This window comes from Leuciscus leuciscus, assembly GCF_965113295.1.
Source record: "Leuciscus leuciscus genome assembly, chromosome: 13".
Taxonomy (NCBI): Eukaryota; Metazoa; Chordata; class Actinopteri; order Cypriniformes; family Leuciscidae; genus Leuciscus; species Leuciscus leuciscus.
The window spans coordinates 1765942-1785764 of record NC_138737.1 but is presented as its reverse complement, the minus strand read 5'-3'; the positions used below and the strand labels follow the sequence as shown (position 1 = coordinate 1785764).

General features: G+C 38.7%; 2 protein-coding genes and 1 long non-coding RNA gene across 3 annotated transcripts in view; 2 read left to right on the top strand and 1 right to left on the bottom strand.

Annotated features, from left to right (window-relative positions):
* The window catches only part of rasal1 (RAS protein activator like 1), a 35993-nt gene extending 25540 nt beyond the window's left edge, over nucleotides 1-10453 (bottom strand). Inside the window, exons 1-6 of the mRNA XM_082188866.1 lie at nucleotides 10202-10453; nucleotides 9970-10110; nucleotides 9749-9805; nucleotides 5281-5394; nucleotides 3727-3788; nucleotides 620-749 (exon numbers count right to left, since the gene is read on the bottom strand). Of these exons, the coding sequence (XP_082044992.1) occupies nucleotides 620-749; nucleotides 3727-3788; nucleotides 5281-5394; nucleotides 9749-9805; nucleotides 9970-10034 (428 nt within the window). The 5' untranslated portion in view covers nucleotides 10035-10110; nucleotides 10202-10453. The remainder of the gene's footprint in view (nucleotides 1-619; nucleotides 750-3726; nucleotides 3789-5280; nucleotides 5395-9748; nucleotides 9806-9969; nucleotides 10111-10201) is intronic.
* Nucleotides 10454-10845: 392 nt separating this feature from the next.
* dgcr6 (DiGeorge syndrome critical region gene 6) lies at nucleotides 10846-19589 on the top strand. Its single transcript, XM_082188946.1, has 6 exons — nucleotides 10846-10978; nucleotides 11905-12021; nucleotides 15053-15213; nucleotides 15296-15396; nucleotides 15468-15608; nucleotides 19160-19589. Exons 2-6 carry the CDS (start codon nucleotides 11918-11920, stop codon nucleotides 19238-19240), a joined length of 588 nt encoding a protein of 195 aa, XP_082045072.1. The 5' UTR covers nucleotides 10846-10978; nucleotides 11905-11917; the 3' UTR covers nucleotides 19241-19589.
* On the top strand, nucleotides 15616-17633 carry LOC309513203. The gene is made up of 2 exons (XR_014211366.1): nucleotides 15616-16266; nucleotides 16454-17633. It is a non-coding gene; the product is annotated as an uncharacterized lncRNA (long non-coding RNA).
* Nucleotides 19590-19823: the final 234 nt, after the last annotated feature.

Genomic DNA, 19823 nt, shown 5'->3' with positions numbered 1-19823 from the left:
AATCTCTCCTTATAAAGTGGACGTGTCTCTTCAGAAGACTTGAATTAAACTTTTCCATTCAAATAGATTACTGTTACGATGAGTGTTGTGCTTTTCAATGCTTGAAAATAATGATTGCCTTGACAAAATGGATGGACAAAAATGTAGATATAAAAATATTTAGTATGTAGTAGTTTTCCCGATGGTATTAAAAATTATTGGCTAGGCCTACTGAATATTGACATATTTCAAGGTGTCATATTGAAGTTAGAAATTCCAGTATCCACTAATTAATGTCCTTCGACAATAAGGTAAAAATGTGTTAAAAGTAGCTATTTTCTACATAAATCTATGATTTGGTTGTATATTTTTATTGGTAATGCATTAACTATCGCCAGCTAAAAAGTAATTAGTAACTAGTACTCCGAGAAGTTTTTGAGAAGAGTAATTTGTACTTTTACTTAATTACTTTTTTGACACCAGTACTTTTACTTGTAATTGAGTATTATTTCAGCAATGTAACGGTACTTGTACTTGAGTACAAATTTTCAGTACTCTTTCCACCTCTGATGGCAGGTTTATTAGGAAGCTAGAGATGCAGAAAGCGTGGGATGAGCGAAAGGAAAGGAACGCTCCTCACCGAGCCTCGATGACGTGACAGTGCAGGACGGTTCTCTGAGCGTCTCGGTGAAGCTCCAGATCCAGATGAATCTCACCCTGAACCTCCTCGTCTGGATCCACACGGCTCAGATTCAGCCAGTTATCCAATCCTGCAGGAGCAGTTTACATTCTGAGCTGAGCTTTCACTTATTCTCAAAGCACACTATTATTTGTATTCAGTGTACAGTATTTATATTATGAACTGAACACAAATGAACTGCCAAAATGTGCCGTATACAGCCTGAATGCACTGCAGGTACTTCCTGGTGTGACAAATGTGAAGTAATATCAACTGTGAATCAGTGTTATTTTAGCATCATTGAGATATACTATTATAGTTTTTTTTGTTAATAGTTAATAATTAGTTTAGTTTAATTTATCTGTCTATATGGTTTTAGTTATGGTTAGTTAACTATAATAACCTGTGAATTTTAACATCTTGACTCATTTTATATTGCATTTTAATATTTTAAAAAAATTTTTTTTTTTTTTTTTTTAGTTTTTGAAGTTTTGTTGTTTTTGTCATTTTTATTAGTTATATATATTTTAAATATGTCTATACATTTTTTAATACATTTTTAGTTATTTCAGTACATTAAGATAAACTAAATTAAAATGTTGCTTTTAAATATTTTATTTCCGTTAAAATTTATTTTATTTTAAGTAAAGAAAATATATTGTTAATGGCTTTAGTTTTAGTTAACTATAATAACCATTACTTTATATTGAATAAAAAATGCAAAATATTTTATATTGAGTTAAAAATGCAAAATATTTAATCTCATTTGTAATAAATAATAATTCTGAGATGATAACTTTAAGACTTCATGATGTATGCCACTTGCAGAATTAAACATGCACTCTTGTAAGGTTAATGAAGCACACTATCTTTGAACATTAATCAATGCATACGGCGTACTCTTTTGCATTTTATATAACAGCAGTATTCAGAATTCATGAAGTGATTTATTGGTTTATTGATTTATTATTTTAAAAAGGTTCTGCATACAGTAAACCCATTTTCTGTCACATTTAAGAGGATGATGTTAAAGATGTTAACTGTTTTGCAATAAGTCATTTGTCACACTGGAAATGCCTGGGAGGTCAAGTCGTGCATATTGCATTGTGGGATACAGTGTGTTCGCGCTCTTGGCTGTGTTATTGTAGCAAACAAAGTGTGTCGTTTGAGTGTTTGCAAACATGCATAGATAAAATTCACATAATCATGCACAAAAGTAGTATGGATGTATGCTGATGTGATCATCATATTAAACCAGTACAGTTTGAGTTTACAGTTACAATAAGTTTTACAGAGCCGAACGCTTCCCATGATCCTGTGGGTGAGGGGTGAGTCAGGCCTGACAGGCTGCAGTGATTCATGCAGGGCAAGTGCATGCTGGGAAGACATGAAACCCACTGTGGGGTGGCGTGCTCGCTAATACATCATGTGTGAGCCTATAATAACTAACAACTCCTCCGTTCCAGCTGAGAACAGCGTGAGGGCATTACTGCAGGACGAAGGTGGAGGAAATAATCACGTTCACTTTCATCGCTCATGCTTTAGTGTTCACTAAACAACAAAACAAGATTGTGTCCAATTATTTCAGTTTCTGTGGTTTTATTTCTAATGAAAAATAGAACCGTAAACTATGATAGCATCTCAAAGCATAAACGCATGAGTTTGAATGCATGAATTTAAATGTGTAGTATGCAGTCACTTCCTGTTTCTCTTTACATTTAGATGCTTGTGGGTCTTCACTTCCCTTCTCTCTTCAAGAATTTTGTTTAGCAAAAATCATATTTATAGAAATGACAGCTGGCACTGAACTCTTAAGACTTATCTCTTCAAAATGATTTATTTTTAAAGAAATGAGAAGTGAGATGTATTTTATTTTGTATGTGTGGAGGATGAATGCAAATCAGTTCTAGGAAATGTCTAACCAGTGCTCTGAATAAATCATAGAAGAAACACAAAGTAACAAAGAATCATTTTCTCTGTATATATTTGATAAGGTATAGCATCCCTTTTTAGATAAAGTTCTGGCTGATTTTATAGATCCCTTTTCTGGATATAATAGAGAGAGAGAGAGAGAGATTATATATATAGTTTGGGAAATGTTGTTTTCTTGCCTTGTATCACTTTTTTCTTTTTTTTTTCTTTTTTATATTGGATTTTTCTACTTGGAATAACAAGTGTACAGAAAACAGACCCATTCGACACAAATTAAAATTCAGATTATTTCCTCAATTAACAAAATATAAACACATTGCATATAAGAAACCTGTAAAATAAAGCCCGGCAATAAAGTAAAATGAGAACAGAATAACACATTAAAAGATAATTTGGAGGGGACATTTTTTTTTAAAAAACATATATTTTAAAAGATAATTAAAAAAATAAAGAATTAAAAAATTATATATATATATGTATATAAAAATAAAAATATATTAAAAATAAAATAAAAATATTAAAAATAAAAACTATATATATATATATATTTACTTTTTTATTCTTTATTTTTTTTTATCATTTTTGTATAATTTTTATAAAAAAATTAATATATATATAGTTTTTATTTTTAATATTTTTATTTTATTTTTAATATATTTATATATATTATATATATATATAAATAAAAATAGAAAAAATATATATAATATATATATATATATGTTTGTGTGTGTGTGTATTTAATTTTTTTATTCTTTATTTTTTTTTATTATCTTTTAAAATATATGTTTTTAAATATATTTTTTTCCTCCAAATTATCTTTTAATGTGTTATTCTGTTCTCATTTTACTTTATTGCCGGGCTTTATTTTACAGGTTTCTTATATGCAATGTGTTTAGGTTTTGTTAATTGAGGAAATAATCTGAATTTTAATTTGTGTCGAATGGGTCTGTTTTCTGTACACTTGTTATTCCAAGTAGAAAATGAAATATTAAAAAAGAAAAAGAAAAAGTGATACAAGGCAAGAAAACAACATTTCCCAAAACAGACTTATGTCTCATAAAACTGTAAAGGTCAGAAATAAGGAAAGTGACGAATATATATATGAATGTTGGCAGTCATCAGCACACGCTTACCTTTGTGTTGAGCAGCGATCACATCTTTACTCAGGGAGATTTTACCAATGACATCATCATGACTGTGGCATGAAACACAACATGAGATGCGTATTAATGATCAGACGTTTCCATATCAAACCACAATCATGATCATCAGCTCGTTCAGATTCACAGACAGACAGAATGAAAACAAAATAAACACAGATCTACACTTTAAAAAAGGGTTCAATGAGGTTCTGTTTATTATAAAGAACCCTTTATGCCAAAAAGGAGAAATGTCTTAAATGATTGCCTAAAACTTTCATGTTTAGTGGGTTACTTCAATTATTTCTAGTGATAAAGTATATTTATGAGCTGCTTAATTCATCAAATTCAATAATAGTAATATAAAAATTATAACAAAAGTAATTAATTCAAACTAAATCCATCAAATTATCTCTTTTTCTTCTAAGAGTGATACAATGAAACACTCTTAAAATAAAGGTTCCAAAAGGTTGTTTTTTTTCACAGTGATGCCAAAGAAGAACCTTTCAGTGAACAGATCTTAAAAGAACCATGTGTGAAGAACATTTTAGTAATCTAAACTAAAGAACCTTGTCCACTATAAGAACCTTCTGTGCAATGGAAAGATTCCATGTATGTTAACGTTTCTTAAACCTTAATAATAATAATAATAACCTTTATTTTTAAGAGTGAATGAAACACTTCAGTGTTTCTGTCTCGTTTTCCAGTAAATATCCAAAATTTTCTTAAATCAAGATGCATTTACTGGAGAAGTAATGAAGTGAGTTTGTGCTTAAAATAAGAACAAATCTCTGCCAATGGTGTCAAAAAAAGAAGCTTAATTTAAACAAGATGACAGATATTTATGAAAGCTTGTTTCCACCACAGAATAAAACATTTTAAAAGATAATTGCGACTTTTTATCTTACAATTGCGACTTTATTTCTCAGAATTGCGAGATAAAGTCAGAATTGCATGATATAAACTCACAATTTTGACTTTATTACACACAATTGTGAGTTTATATCATGCAATTCTGACTTTTTATCTCCCAATTGCGTGTTATAAAGTCAGAATTGCGAGATAAAAAGTCGCAATTACCTTTTTTATTTTTTATTCTGTGGTGGAAACAAAGCTTTCATAGAAATCTGTTCTTGTTTTAAGCATAAATTTGATACATTTTTCAGAAAGCAAAACTTAACATCTTCACTCATTTTGTTTCTCCAGTAAATGTCTCTTGATTTAAGAATGTTTGGATATTTGCACTGGAAAACGAGACAGAAACACTGAGGAAGAATGTCATGTTTTCGCTGCATGTGAGGAGAACTGAACAGACCAGAGCTGTGGTCATCACTCCATCTGTGTGTTTGTGCGTGCAAATGTTCTGCTGTGATCGTGAGTGTGTTCATTTACAAACACTGCGTCGTGTGTGTCAGTGGGCAGACGGGTCTCCACAACACAAACAAGAGCAGAACCGTCCCGTCAGATGCTCATTTACTCATCTAACCTCATGCATTCTGGACACACACGTGAGCTTTTACATCCGTGACGTCACGGCACGTTTGTTACCTAATAGTGTCTTCATCCATGACGTAGAAGGTGAGCGTATGGAAGCCCGTTGGCAGATGAAGGGTGTATTCTTCCCCCCAGAACGGATTCAAGTTCTTCCAGACGGTCGCAGTTCTGGACGGGACACAGAGAACACACACACTTCACTAAACGCTTCACTGCAAGCGCTCAGCGTCATTAGTTTCATACATGTATTAGTGCCTGAATTACAATCTGCCCGGATACAGAGAACAATTTAAATGGCCATAAGTGACGCCGATGGAAAACAATCAATCAATTCATCCAATTTCTCAAAGGGAGGCCTGAGCATTTCCATTTCAAAAGACACAAAGCTTTTTAAATATGCGCCACACCAGGTGTGCTGTTCAGGAAACTCTCACAATACAGCATGTGGAAGCAACGCAACACACAATCTCACGCGCAATCTTTATTTATTTTTAATTTTTTGCAATTATGTAGTTCTCCGTGGTAACCAGCTGATGATGTAACGTGCATTAATGCTTTCATCATTTGCATTAGTGTCCAACTGTGGTCGATCAATTAGATCAATAACAACACCATGATCGGCACAATTAATCACCCTGCAAGCAATCAATGAATGATTAGGATAATGAATCGATCATGCAAAATAGTGACAAATGCAATATGAATGTGTTTAGAGATGTGGCTTATACACTTTCACACACATTTACACATCTAGCTATATAAATCACGACTAACCTTGCATCTATATTTTTTTTTGTCCTTTGTTTGATTAACATTATAAACGCAGACGGCAGGAATATTAGGCTGCTGTCACTTTAAGAGCGAACACACGGATCTAATATAATAGCCGCGTTTCCACTGTCGGGCCAGGGCCGGGCCAGGGCTTTAAACGGGCCGTGCCGGGCTAATAGCCTCGGGCTAATAGCACCAGGCCTGCGTTTCCACTGCCGGGCCAGAAGCTCCACAGCGCTTCACTAAAACACGCCCGTAACACGCCTCTCTGGAACAACGTCACCCTAACCCATTCACCAACAAATGGAAGTTTTATCAGAAAACTAATCAGAAATCACTGGAAACAGCGTTGAAACAGCGTTGAAAACAAACATGATAAAAGCGGCCGTTTGCTGGCATTTTTGTTGTTTACTTGAATATTTAAAAACCCAAGCATCGATGTTTTACCACAGGTTTACAATAAAAAGTGATACATTGATCATAATGAATTAATTTATGTCAAAATTGCACATTAGTCACTCAGAAATAAATTACTGTTAGGTCTATTTCACAATAGAAAGAGGACACACTTACTTCTGCAGTCGCGTCTGTTACTGTTTATCTGGTAGTTACAGGACATATTTACATCACATTTAGAAAGAATGATCATTTCTACAAATATATGCCACCAAAAATACGACCTGAGGAGCTTTAGCACTCTCTCGACTCCCATACAGATATTTTCCGTCAGGGAAACAGAGGAAGCTCCCGAAAAAAAAGTTGCTTTATTGTATGATAGTCCGGTATAAAGAGACGAGGCTACTGACAGATAAAATAAAAACATGATTGTGATAGCCTTTATGATTGGTCTGATTTCTTCAAGCGTATGTTTTTTTACTATGCGTATCTTCAAGCGTTTACTATGTTTACTATGGTAATGGTTAGCGCGCATAGTCTTTTGCATCACAAACACAAGGCATTCAAACATGAACGCGAGTTAAATTATTTTAAAAGTCTTTAATGCTGACAGAATCATCCGGCGCTGCCGTCTCCCGACTCAGGTGAACTCCGCCTCTGTTCGTAACCACTCCTCTAGCCCGAGCTGGCCCGCTCTGGCCCAAGGTATTCGACGGGCCAGAAATCCTGGCCGTTGGCCCCGAGTAAGCCCCGATCAAGCCCCGGAAGTGACAGTGGAAACGCGACTGGCCCTGGCACGCACTAGCACGGCCCGGCCCGACAGTGGAAACGCGGCTAATGATACTGATACACATGCGTTTACTTTCTCAACTCTTTACGTTCACTTAAGACATAACCGACTATTCTTACTAGGATATCGGTATTTTTGACATATTTTTGCGTTAATTTGTCCGCTCAACTGAAAGAAGACTCAGTTTAGTTTCCGCGCGCTGTCAGAGACGGGCTTTCTGGACGTTCGCGTCGGATTTTTGCGCACAATAAACTTTCCACACAGTGTGTGAGTAACGAAACGAGCTTCCTTTCTGTTTTGCATATTCTTGCGCTTGAATATTTAAATTGTCAAGGCGGGCGGGTATAGATATATACAATAGATGTCGCCTTGGCTACGGTTTCGCAGTAGCCAAGGCGACATCTAGTGTATATATCTATACCCGCCCGCGCTCTCAGATCACTTGGACGTGGCTGAGTTCAAGAGGTAAAAACGATATAAAAACTGTTCGTTTTCTCACACAAACCGCTCGTTTCGTGTCTTAGGCCATCAATGTGTACTTACGATGGGGAATTGTTTTAATTTGGACTCTGTGCTTGTGTTTTGAGACCGTGACCATAGACCTGCATTATATGACTGACAGACAAGAACGGTTTGACCTAAAAATATCAAAATTGAAACTACTGCGGAAAAAAAGACACCTACATCTTGGATGCCCTTGAGGTAAGCTAAAACATACCAAAATTTAATTTCAAAGTGAACTATCCCTTTAAACATTCGTGGCGATGCATCCGTCAACTGTCCCGAGCGTCATTCATGTTTGTTCACATTCATGCATTGCTAGAATTCATAAAAATGTTACCGGCCAACTGGCGAGTGACGCCGTTTCATATACTAAACAACAATTTGTCGCTTGGCAAGTGTTCATTTTAAGACCTGTATATGTGTGTGTGTGTGTGTGTGTGTGTGTACACACATATACATTTAGGGCCCTATCTTGCACCCAGCGCAATTGACTTTGTAGACCGACGCATGTGTCATTCCTATTTTGCACCTGACGCACAGCGGACTTGTCCCTCCACAGAGGCTTGTCGGTAAATTAGGGAATGAACTTGCGCTCCCGGGGGCGGTTCAGCGCAAAGAGGAGGCGTGTTCCGGCGCAAACGTTCCCTGGTGCTATTTTGCAGGTTTAGAAAACAATTCCGCCACAGACCAGGAAAAATCTAGTCTAAAGTCAGTGGCGCGTTGCGCATGTTATTCAGATGCTATTTTAAGGGCGCATGCTTGGCCATAATCAATGTAGCGTGTGCACAACGCACATACACTTTGCTTCTCTCATCTATACAGACGCAGCAGTTCTCATTTTTAGAAAACCATACATTATTACAAGGACAAATATTCCACATGAGGGAAATCATTGTTGTGTCCATGAAGATGTGAAAAAATAGGCATAAATCTAGCTTACACATTTACCCAAATTATCATACGCCTGTTTAACCGAAGCTAATTTGGGTGTGTTTCTCCATCCCCAATGTCACTTCTCTGTGTTTTACGGCCCTGACGAGAACGTCAGTCTCCTCGGCTGTGAACCGCTCCTGGCGCGCGCCTGGCAAATCCGCCGTTATAATAGCAATCCGCCATGGAACAAGCGCTCCTGCTCTTAAAGGGAATGTGAGATGATGCTCTGATTGGTTTATTTCACGCTACGCCCAAACCACACCTATGAGTAATGAAGCTACTTCAGACCAACACATTTTAGATTTGCGTCGAGCGCAAGAGGCATTTATCCCGCCGGTATAATAGCAACAGCGCCCGAGACCCGCCCACAGTTACTTGCGTTTCACGCTTCATACTTGCGTTTCAGATCGTTCAAATAGGGCCCATATGCAGCCAAACCAAAATATTTTTACTAGTGTGTGCAGGACACTGTAGTTCACTTATAAGTGAGGAGAGCAAAACAGAGTAAACCGTGACATATTATAACCAAATATTCTTCATACAGTGACTACCAGTAAAATTTATTAAAATTTGGGACCAAATATTTTTCAGACACTTTGAGCTGATCATGTTTTGCTGAAGTGTTTTGTCTTTAATTGCTAATGCTCTTTTTACACACAGACTGAACAAAATGAAGCATTGCTTGGTCACTGGTTGAGCTAAACTGGTATTATCTAATTGTGTAGTTAAATTTAACAGCTGACAGATATTCAACATAATTCATGTGTGAGACAGTCTAACAGAAGGACGGACAAAACCAGTCAAATATCAACTGAGTTCTGCTCATATTTTATTACCATTTTCTAAACTATAGCGAATAAAACTGTGATAATGTGAGAAATGTTGAAGGTGTCAGAATACATTTTGGTTTGACTGTACACACACACACACACACACACACACACACACACACACACACACACACACACACACACACACACACACACACACACACACACACACACATATATATATACACACACACACACAATCTTTAATGTTAGATGTGATTAATCGCTTTGACAGGCTGACAGCACTTCTATATAAACCGTGAGTACACACACACACATGTAAGAATGTGACACTCACCTGGCCACGACCTCATTGTCAACTTTGACGATGCAGTACGGATCACTGGTTCCAGAACTGGACAAAAACACACAACACCATCATCATCATCATCATCATCCTCATCATGTCAACAGCATTATGACTCCAGATCAAACACTTGAGATCATAATCGGATCAGCATCATGACTCTCATCATGCAACACCTTTCAGACAAGCCGAGTTGTTCTGCGAGAACTTACACATCTTTTGCAGGAAGATTTCGTCCCTCGACGATGCGAAAGTACAGAGAAGTGTTTGTGGCCATGATCGCAGGAGCTTCATGTCACTGAAGATCTGCAGGGATGCTGGATTAGAGACGCTCAAACAGCAGCACTGCACATCTAAACGAGGGATTCATCAAATAAGCTCTGCTAATTAAATCATAACGATGCTAAAAGAAAAAAGAAAACCCTTCTATCTCCTTTAGAATACCTAAATCATGATGGTCAGGTGATGATTTGTTCAGATCCACACTGGAGTGGCTTCATCTGTCCAATCCATCCACGCTGCGTAAATCCATATTCGTGTCATTCATCTCGAGCCCATCAGTTTATGCATTTTCTGAAGTCATTATATTATCTACATGCATTAGTCTCGATGTAACAGCGCGCGAGTCGTGATGCTTCTGACTCTGTTCTCGGATGATGATGAGATGATGATGAGGAGACTTCAGTGATGCTGATGAGAAACTGAGTGAACAGCGACATCTGCTGGTGAGCGGCGCACAGCGCAGCGACACGCTAATTAAACATCACACAAATCAAATAACTACTAAATTAAAACATTTAGAACAGTGATTTAAAACAACAGTAAGAGGGGAAAAATCTTGGGAAACGTGTTTTGAGAAAGAAAAAGAAAATTATGAGTGCAATGAAACGAGTGGCCTACAATAAGAAATGATTATTATTATTTTATAGACATGGATTACAACTAAAAATGATTGTTATTTTGTATCGATGTCTATGTTTAAAATAGTGAATTATTATTTCAAACTCTAAGGCATATGAAAGGGCAGCCCTGCGTGCTGAAGGACCTCAGGATGACGCTGCTGCGCATGCGCTAACCTCAACACACACATTTCAAAACAATCATCACTTGAATCTCTAATTTAAGCATACTGTACATTCAGTGAAAGTTTGTATTTGTATTTAAACTCGACACACCTTAAGCATTCATCTTTTCGTCTCTGGGACTTGAATCATAAAGCGGGTAAGAGTTTCGTTCAGTTTAATCTCTTTTAGTAATAAGATGATGCAGTTCTTTAAAGCCACCAGAGTCTGAAAAGAAACAAACGGTAAAAACATAATTTATATTGATTTCATATTTTTATTTGCAGTCAGTACATATGCAAAACGATCTATGTTCGATTATCCTCCTTATTGCATTGCTTAAGACTTCATATTCAATTTCTAATACTTTTCTTGGCATATTTTGGTAATATTAATTTATTTAGATGTTAATCTTAATTTTATTTACTACATTCAATACTTACATTTAATCACAATAATAATAATTTAAGTCTTAAATGTAGTATGTAGTTGCCAAGTTACTTAATTCAGCTACGACCAGTGTTATTGTAGTTTTATTTATACACAATTATAAGTATAATTATTTTACATTAGATTTTATTTTATATTTTCGTTTTATTTATTTTTTAGTGTAAGTTTAAGTAATTTTGTTATGTGCGTTTTTTAATTTTACTAGGTTCTTAAAATGTGATGTGATGTTTTTAATGTTTTTTCTTCAAAATCTAGATTTTCTTCTTTTATTTAGCTTTAGCTTTATTTCAGTCAGCGAAAACAATTTTAATAATTACAGTATTAGTTAAAGATAACAACACTGAGTAAATGCATATATATATATATATATATATACATACACACACACATAACGCACAAATCTGTACATAGGTTTTCTGCTCCAGATGTGTACCACTTTAGTATTATTATTATTTTCTTTCTTAGTCCTATTTAAATGTTCTTCATATTCATGTCATATATGTATGTATGTACTCAGAGATTCAACTAATTCCTTGTGTGTTTTCACTTTGCGAATGAAGCTCATTCTGATTCTGAGTGTGACTCATCCCGTCAGATGTATTGATTTATAATGAGCTCTTTTCTCCTTTCCATAAGGGCTGAATGTGTGATGGACACATACTGCAGTGATGATCAGTCTGATGCTGCCAGACAACAAGAGAGACACTATTACCTGCTGTCAGAGCTGCAGGCGCTCGTGAAGGACCTGCCCAGGTACAGACATCACACCAGATCACATCACACCACACCAGATCACATCACACCACACCAGATCACACCAGATCACATCACACCAGATCACATCACACCAGATCACACCACACCACACCAGACCACACCAGATCACACCACACCAGATCACACCAGATCACACCACACCACACCAGATCACACCACACCAGATCACACCACACCACACCAGATCACACCACACCAGACCACACCACACCAGATCACACCAGATCACACCACACCACACCAGATCACACCAGATCACACCACACCAGATCACACCACACCACACCAGATCACACCACACCAGATCACACCACACCAGACCACACCACACCAGATCACACCAGATCACACCACACCACACCACACCACACCAGATCACACCAGACCACACCACACCACACCAGATCACACCAGACCACACCAGATCACACCACACCACACCAGACCACACCACACCAGATCACACCACACCAGATCACACCACACCAGATCACATCACACCAGATCACACCAGATCACACCACACCAGATCACACCACACCAGATCACACCAGATCACACCACACCACACCAGATCACACCACACCAGATCACATCACACCAGATCACACCACACCACACCAGGTCACACCACACCAGATCACACCACACCAGATCACACCAGACCACACCAGATCACACCACACCACACCAGACCACACCAGATCACATCACACCACACCACACCAGATCACACCACACCACACCAGACCACACCACAGCAGATCACATCACACCACATCACACCACACCAGACCACACCACACCACACCAGACCACACCAGATCACATCACACCAGACCACACCACACCAGACCACACCAGATCACATCACACCGGACCACACCACACCGGACCACACCACACCAGACCACACCAGATCACACCACACCACACCACACCAGATCACACCACACCACACCACACCAGACCACACCAGACCACACCAGACCACACCACACCAGATCACACCAGACCACACCACACCAGATCACACCACACCAGACCAGATCACACCAGACCACACCAGATCACACCAGACCACACCACACCAGATCACACCACACCACACCAGACCACACCACACCAGACCACACCAGACCAGATCACACCAGACCACACCAGACCACACCACACCACACCACACCAGATCACACCACACCACACCACACCACACCAGACCACACCAGACCACACCACACCAGACCACACCAGACCAGATCACACCACACTAGACCACACCAGATCACGTCATCACACCAGATCACACCACACCACACCACACCACACCACACCACACCAGACCACACCACACCACACCAGACCACACCACACCACACCAGACCACACCAGATCACATCACACCAGACCACACCACACCAGACCACACCAGATCACATCACACCAGACCACACCACACCACACCGGACCACACCACACCAGACCACACCAGATCACACCACACCACACCACACCACACCAGATCACACCACACCACACCAGACCACACCACACCACACCAGACCACACCAGACCACACCAGACCAGATCACACCAGACCACACCACACCAGATCACACCACACCAGACCAGATCACACCAGACCACACCAGATCACACCAGACCACACCACACCAGATCACACCACACCACACCAGACCACACCACACCAGACCACACCACACCAGACCACACCAGACCAGATCACACCAGACCACACCACACCAGATCACACCACACCACACCACACCACACCACACCAGACCACACCAGACCACACCAGACCACACCACACCAGACCACACCAGACCAGATCACACCACACTAGACCACACCAGATCACATCACACCAGATCACACCACACCAGACCAGATCACACCACACCAGATCACATCACACCAGATCACGTCATCACACCAGATCACACCACACCACACCACACCACACCAGACCACACCACACCACACCACACCAGACCAGACCACACCAGACCACACCAGACCAGATCACACCACACTAGATCACACCAGATCACATCACACCAGATCACACCACACCACACCAGACCACACCAGACCACACCAGACCAGATCAAATACTAATGTCAATTAAAGGGGTGTATAATGCCCCTTTCATAAGATGTAAAATAAGTCTCTGATGTCCCCAGAGTGTCTGTGAAGTTTCAGCTCAAAATACCCCACAGATATTTTTATATAGCATGTTAAAATTGTCACTTTTTGAGGGAGAGCAAAAACGCACCGTTTTGTGTCTGTTCCTTTAAATGCAAATGAGCTGCTGCTCCCGGCACAGGGGGCGGAGCTTCAAGAGCTCGCACTCACACAGACATGCACTGAACATTTCAAAATTTAACATTTTTAGCCTTTTATGTTCAAACCGGAGTCAAACAATGATGGAGAGACTAATGAAAGAAGTCACAACATGTAGAAGCAACAGGACATTTCTGAATGATAGTTGATTAATTTAGATAGTGTATGTGTAGTTATCTTCTAGTTATTGAATAGCATATTCTGTCATGATAATCTATAACTTGCGTTCTTGGGGGCGGGGTTTATGCAAATTTTAGGGTTAGTGATGTCACTAACCCTGGAGGAATGTGGTGTAGTCTCTACCAGCTGTTTGTTGTAGTCCTTAAAAAGCGATTTCTTTAAAAGCAAATATCTCTCTTTGCTTTGAACTTTGAGTGTTGTAACTTTGCAGATGTTGTTTATGATCAAACAGCAACATTACACACTAACTAAAGTTAGAAAAGTCAAATCATAATCAACCACCCCTTTAACAGATTTGGTGGTTCCCCTTCTACAAATCTACACACATATATATATATATATATATATATATATATATATATATATATATAAAATATAATGTTTATCGATCCTTTGGCAGACTAAACACTTTCTACCATGTCTGCTCTTGTAAGTGGAGTAATAAGTGTGTTTGTTTCAGCTCGTTCCAGCAGCGTCTGTCGTACACCACACTCAGTGATCTGGCTCAAGCGCTCATCGACGGGACGGTGTATGAAATAGTGCAAGGGCTGCTGGACATTCAACATCTGACGGAGAAAAACCTCTATAACCAGAGACAGAAACTACACAGCGAACACAGAGGTGTGTGTGTGAGTGTGTGTGTGAGTGTTTCAGGCCATACTGAAAACAAGGAGTGTGTGATTTGTGTGTCTTTCTCTTTCAGCACTCAAGCAGGATTTGGTTCGGAAACACAAACAGGCTCTGCAAGCGTGCAAGTCTCATAATTTGGCTGTTATGAAAACCAATCAGCGAGCCGAAAATGAGGTAAGATGGACCGTTGGTGTGTGTTTTTATCGAGTCCCACAGCAAACACTGCCTGACCGTCACCGTTTCAGGCTCTCGATCAGCGAGTGAAAGATGAGCAGAGGATGATGGATGAGAAGATCGTGGCTGAAATGGATCAGAAGGTTCTGGATCAACAGAACACGCTGGAGAAAGCAGGCGTACCGGGTTTCTACATCACCACCAACCCGCAGGTCAAGCTCTTCACAGCAAACAGAAACATGTTCTCAGAACGGTTTGCTAATGTTGTTCTTACTAGGGCTGTCACTCTTTATTCGATATTCGAATATGCATTCGAACATGACGTGAAATATCCGGAATCGAACTATAAATAAACTATCCGGTTTTTAAAGTGCCATGTTTTGCACATTTTTTTTACAGTCTATGATTAGACCATTTGCTTTTTATTTTATTGTTTGCCATCTCATCCAGTAGCGGCCGCTCTAAACGTACTGTAGCGTAGGCCCGTGACCAGATCAAGCGAATAATAGCCAATAGCCAGCTTGTTTTGAAAATGGAAGATAACGACAAGACTAAAGAGACCGCGCTGTAATTCCTGCCTATTACACACACACACACACACACACACACACACACACGACCCACAGAAAAGATGCGTCAGTATCGAGTTCGCTTTCGGGCTTGAACAAACCATAACACACAAATGATGCCAAATGTCAGTTTTGTCGAGTGTCCTCATAAGAGCAGTCTTAAAGGAACCGTATGTAAGAAATGTATTTCAATTAATCATAAAATGGCCCTGATATGTCACTAGACATTAAGAAATCATGTTCATTTCAAATACTTATATCACTGACAACAGTAGTCCGGCCAGGATATTGTCATTTAAAAGTGAAGTTGCAGCCCTCAACTGATGTTGATGTTGTCAACATCCCTCCGGCTATCTACCAATCACGAAGTCAGTAGTGTTTCAGCATCCGGGTTGCCAGATCTGCTCTAGAGTTACCACAGCTGCAGCTACAAACGTGTCGGATAAAAAATGTCTAACGTTGCGAAACCTAAAAGACCCGCTCTACAGTAATTTGAAAGTGATTGCAGTACCAGTTTTGGCCACAATCTTACATATGGTTCCTTTAAATTATTTAAATAAAGTCTTAAATGAACGTAGAGATTTGTGAGAAAATGTCTCTGTCAGCAGCGGCTGGTCTTAAAGTGTCATTAATGTTAATCAAAGAACAAAGGTAAGATAGTACATTACTCACTCAGACCCGGCGCCAGGAGGATTATTATGAAAGTGACACGTGACGGCCAAGTATGGTAACCCATACTTGGAATTTGACCTCTGCATTTAACCCATCCAAGTGAATGCACACACATTAGGAGCAGAGTAGTGAGTAGTTAACACACACACACACTGCAAACGTGGATACACACACCCAGAGCAGCGGGCAGCCTTTGTGTGGCGCCCGGGGAGCGATTAGGGGTTAGGTGCCTTGCTCAAGGGCACCTCAGTCATTTCCCACCGGTTCTGGAATCGAACCAGCAACCTTTGGGTTACCAGTTCAACTCCCTAACCACTAGGCCATGACTGCCGGTAAATACCGGTAGCCTAATCATGAATACACTCCGCTATCTTTAACACATCTCCGGCGAACAGCTTTTTCACGCAAAAGAAAAACTCTTCATGAAGCGCAGTGAAATTCAGCGACCGTGTGGCGTTTCCTGATGGATCGAGGTTGTTCGTCAACATTTTACTCGTAGATATTCGAAAATATTCTAATACATTGCTTGATATTTGATATCCGTTCGAATTTGATTTTTCTCAAAAGTGACAGCCCTAGTTCTTACTAAGTTATGGAAAAAAAAGGGTTAGGGTTTGGGTTTAGGGTTCTCTGAACGTTAAGGTTTTTTGCAAACATTATGAGAACGATACTTTTAAATGTTCTCTGAATATTCTAAAACCAGCAGTTACATTAAAAAACGTTAGATGAACGTCCAACTAAAACCTCATATCAAAAGTTATTAAAGACCAGATCATTTTGAACAAACATTCTGTGGAGTGCAGCAGTGCTTTCTCAGCGGCGTCGGTTCCAGAAGTATTTTTTCCATTCATTTCTCCGATAGGGATTTAAAAAAAATCTTTGTTATAACAGCCATTATAACAGCTGTTATAACAGTGTTATAAGCCATGAACCAAGCTAACCAGTTAAGAGGTGAATCATAACACTTCAGACTTTGATTTTGAAGCAAAAAACTATTTTAAAATCTGACGAAAAGACAAAGGTTTAAGACTGTGAACTTTACGTCTTTAGTGAGGAAAAGAACTACAATCCCATGAAGCATTGCGAACAGCATAATTCAATTACAAATGATGGAGAAATATAAAACTACTTATTTAAAAATGTTGATTATATCTATATAATCAAAATATTTAAAGTTTTGATTATTTTGCGGTGTTTCATGGGAGTGGGCGGAGCCATTTTGGCGTGGTTTACTTGTTTAGACTCTGATTGGTGTAATTTTCTGTACAGCATCATGGGTAATGTAGTTTTTCACCACACATTCCACTGTTAAACATGATTATTTAAAAAAATAAGTTAAAAATAATGTTGGCAGATGGTTTCAACAGAAGCAAATACCATCGCGTTAATTAGTTATAGTTAAAAATCAGTTTGCCTTTGGAGAAAATGAATGGGGTTTTTACTTCCGGAACCGACTGTTGCGCTTTATGAATGTTACTTGAAGAATGTTTGTTCTTAAAGGGGTGGTTGATTATGATTACACTTTTCTAACTTTAGTTAGTGTGTAATGTTGCTGTTTGAGCATAAACTACATCTGCAAAGTTACGACGCTCAAAGCAAAGGGAGATATTTGCTTTTAAAGAAATTGCTTTTTATTAAGGACTACAACAAACGACTGGTAGGGACTTTTATTTTATTTTATTTATTTTATTTTATTTATTGAACAGATATAACCGCAAATACATAGTTACAACTCAAAACAGAATTAACCAACAATAATATAATTATAAACAGTAGACAAAAAGCCAGTGAAAGCAAGTTAAATAAAAAGCCAGTAAAATAAACAGACAAAAGTAAAAATACAAATAAATAATAATAAATTGAGCCTGGGGTAACACATAATTTAAAATAAATTCAAGAGAGAGAGACTGGTAGAGACTTCACAAGCTTCCTCCCGGGTTAGTGACATCACTAGCCCTAAAATTTAAATAAACCCCGCCCCCGGAACACGATTTATAGATTATCATGACAGAATATGCTAATCAATGACTAGAAGATAACTACACATAAGCTACATAAATTGATCAACTAACATTCAGAAATGTCCTGTAGCTTCTACATGTTGTCACTTCTTCTTGAGTCTCTCCATCATTGTCTGACTCCGGTTTGAACATAAAAGGCTAAAAGTTTTTGAAATTTTCAGTGCATGTGTGTGTGAGGTAATCGAAGCTCCTCCCCCTGTGCCGGAGCAGCAGCTCATTTGCATTTAAAGGAACAGACACAAAAACGGTGTGTTTTTGCTTTAACTTTAACATGCTATATAAAAATATCTGTGGGGTATTTTGAGCTAAAACTTCACATACATATGTGACATGGGGACATACTGGGGACATCGGAGACTTATTTTACATCTTGTGAAAAGGGCATTATACACACCCCTTTAAGTTTGAGAGAACCTTGATTGAAGTTCTGAGAACGTTCCCTGTTAGCTGGGTTACTCCTGCTCTTTTGCTCTTTCCAAGCCGGTTTTCTGTGTGTCGCAGGAGGTGATGATGCAGATGAATCTGCTGGAACTGGTCCTGAAGCTGCAGCAGAAAGAGACCGTTTCCGGATCTCTGCCTTGAGAGACTCGACCGCATGATTTCTGATGGTGTTGAAAGACACCAGTCAAGCTTCTCAGCTGAATGTGAATGCCCTGGTTTGATTACAGTAGGACGTCAGACCTTCAGAAGCGTTGGAATCTCTTTTTGTTGACATTTATGAAGATGATGGGCTGGAAAGGTCAATAACATGACCCTGGACAAGACTGAAAAAGTGCCCACATGAACTTTCCTTTTGACATTAAATATTGTTTTGTAGATGTATATAAAATTGATTTGCATCCAAGCTCGTTGGCAAACATTCAGTGCTCTGTTATGATTTGTGTTATTTGTAAAGCAACTGTATTATAAAAATAAAATATGACAGTCCGTGTTTGTTGATTTATTTTTTTAACAGGCTTTGCATAATTAAATCAGATCAAGCTTGACCGTCTGCTTTTTGCTTTAATGAAAAAGTGTTTAAATGTGTTGGAAGAATTTTAAACCATTGATTTTAGGCAATGAGATGAAGGAGATGAAGCCGTTTTATCACTCAACATGTGAGTAAGGTCTTTTATTGACTTTTATTGACTGTACTCTTATGATTTATGACTTCTGTTTGCTTGTT